Source organism: Phytophthora parasitica, assembly GCF_000247585.1.
Source record: "Phytophthora parasitica INRA-310 unplaced genomic scaffold supercont2.14, whole genome shotgun sequence".
NCBI lineage: Eukaryota > Oomycota > Peronosporomycetes > Peronosporales > Peronosporaceae > Phytophthora > Phytophthora nicotianae.
Genome location: NW_008649000.1, coordinates 1018950 through 1021286, shown reverse-complemented (window position 1 = coordinate 1021286; position 2337 = coordinate 1018950). Strand labels below are relative to the sequence as shown.

The window sequence follows — 2337 nt, the reverse complement described above, 5'->3', positions numbered from 1 at the left end:
TTTTTTTTTCGAACACAGAGGTGTTCAAGCTCGATACTTGCAATTACGCGGACATGTCCCCCGTTGTAATAATGCCTGGATACACCAAGCGCTTCCTGGATGGACATATAACAGTGGAAAGCCAACTGGACAAGATCCGGACAAGTTTTAAGCGCATTACGGAAGCTAACGAGGTGAGTACAGTCTTGGAATAACCATCATCAAACTCTGGATTAATGTGTGTCTTGTAGTTCACTGTAGTGGAAGGCACAGGACACACGGGGGTTGGCTCTATCGTGGAGTGCAACAACGCTCGAATTGCTGCCGAGTTGGGCGTGGACATGGTGCTAGTGGCCAATGGCGGACTGGGCTCAGCATTTGACGACCTGGCACTTAATTATTCCATGTGCAAAGCTCACAATGTGAGGATTCGCGGCGTTATTTTGAATAAAGTGCGAGAAGACCGAGTGGAAATGCTACGAGAGTACTTCCCGAAGGCCATGAAGCATTGGGGAGCCAACGTGCCGTTGATTGGCGTTGTACCGAACTTACCATTGCTGTCGAACCCGAGCATGCTGGACTTTGAAGGACTATTCGGGACTCAAATGCTGACGTCTCGCTCGCGGCGCTTTCAGCAGTATAGCAAGACTACGCTCGTGACGGCTGGACTTAGACGCTTTTTGGCAAAGTTGAGCGAGCCAGAGTTCGACCACACGTTGTTCGTCACTCACGTGTCTCGCAACGACATCATCTTGGGCTTCCTCTCTCACGCGCAGAACTTCGAACTCACAATGAAGAGGCCGTATGGGGGAGGACTCATACTTACTGGATCGCCGTCTGATGATAATCCGCAGGATTACATCACGAATATCATCAAGAATGCACAAGTTCCTGTGCTCTATGTGCCCATGACGACGTTCGCGGCCATGGAGAAGATAACGCATTTTACCGGTAAGTCGTTTTGTTTTTTTTTCTACTTGTGCAACAGTCTCACATCGTTCTTGCAGCAAAGTTTAACCCGACTGATGAACACAAGGTGCACGCGTGTGGTGAACACTATGCCAGCCACATCGATTTCGACGCCATTCTCGCAAGATAGACCAGAAGATACAACGGAAAAGGTATCACTGTTCATGTCAACTTATATGAATCTATACAGATTTTATACACACTTGATATTAGGAAGACGTGGATACCTATACGAACATTGATGTTCACAACACAATTGTCACCTTGAACATAATCCGCTCAGATTTTGACAAAAGAACGAAATGGAATCGGCGGCTGTGGCCGTGCGCGGCGTGACTTTCGACCTGGACGACACGCTGTGGTGCGGTAAGACCGTGATCCGCAAGGCCAGCGCCGCCTTCCACGCGTATCTGGCGCAGGAGACGCCGCAACTGGCGGACAAGTTCCCACCCGTGGCGTTCGACGCGCTGCTCGTCGAATTCCAGCGCGCACTACCGGATCATGCGCACGACTACACATTCCTCCGCAAGCACACGCTTCGCCACTGCGTGGAAGTGTGTGGTGCCCAAACTTTGAATCTACAGGACCAAATAAAGCTCGAGGAGTTTGTAGACGCCGCGTTTCGAGCTTTTCTAGTGCCGCGCAGCCAACCGGAGCCGTTCGACGGCGTGGAGAGCCTGTTCCGGGGCCTGGAACTGGAGATCAAGCGGTCAAGCGATATGAAAGATGTTGCGTCGCCTGTTCTGGGGGTTATTACCAATGGAAACTGTGAGATGAACAACTTACCCAAGTATTTCCAGGACCACATGCACTTCATGATTTCTGCGGAGCTGGTGGGCTCTGCCAAACCCGGACAGGCGATCTTTGATGCGGCGGTGGCCCAGTTCCCGGCCTCGTACAGTCGTCAGCACCTCGTGCATGTCGGCGACCACTACGAGTGCGATGTGCAAGGAGCCAAACGCGCTGGATTGAGGACGATCTGGGTGAACGCAACGTGGACGAAACCTGATGCATTGACTCGAACAGACTTGAGCAATGAGGACGCAGAGCGTTATGCTGCAGCAGACGCAATTGTGAAAGAAGTGAATGCTGTCCTGCTTGTAGTAGAACGTTGGAATTCGCTTGCATCTCAGCCAGAGTGATACCGAACGTGTAAGAGATCCTCATGTAATTTTTCGACCGATGCATTTGCATTATCAACTACACATTTACTGGACACTACTCACTCACATGTCTAAACTTTGTACATCCATCTTAGCAGCCATAGAAACGAACCACCTGCAGCGAGGAGTCCGTCTTGCCCTTCGACAGATACGCCACACTGCCGTCCGGGTACGTCTTCAGAGCCTGGTAGCGGTTACCCACCACAGACTTGTCCACAGTCACCTT

The 2337-nt window shown here is 51.0% G+C and overlaps 3 protein-coding genes across 3 annotated transcripts in view; 2 read left to right on the top strand and 1 right to left on the bottom strand.

Moving 5' to 3' along the window:
* The window catches only part of PPTG_08668 (hypothetical protein), a gene marked incomplete at both ends in the record, with an annotated part of 3319 nt that extends 2241 nt beyond the window's left edge, over positions 1-1078 (top strand). Inside the window, 3 exons of the mRNA XM_008902794.1 lie at positions 19-173; positions 231-930; positions 987-1078. Of these exons, the coding sequence (XP_008901042.1) occupies positions 19-173; positions 231-930; positions 987-1078 (947 nt within the window). The remainder of the gene's footprint in view (positions 1-18; positions 174-230; positions 931-986) is intronic.
* A 172-nt stretch (positions 1079-1250) lies between these two features.
* Positions 1251-2090, top strand: PPTG_08667 (hypothetical protein; the record flags this gene model as incomplete). The annotated part of the gene is made up of 1 exon (XM_008902793.1): positions 1251-2090. The coding sequence occupies one exon, from the start codon at positions 1251-1253 to the stop codon at positions 2088-2090; it is 840 nt and encodes a 279-aa protein (XP_008901041.1).
* A 112-nt stretch (positions 2091-2202) lies between these two features.
* The window catches only part of PPTG_08666 (hypothetical protein), a gene marked incomplete at its 3' end in the record, with an annotated part of 1878 nt that continues 1743 nt past the window's right edge, over positions 2203-2337 (bottom strand). The window contains exon 2 of the mRNA XM_008902792.1: positions 2203-2295. Coding sequence (XP_008901040.1) covers positions 2203-2295 — 93 coding nt within the window. The remainder of the gene's footprint in view (positions 2296-2337) is intronic.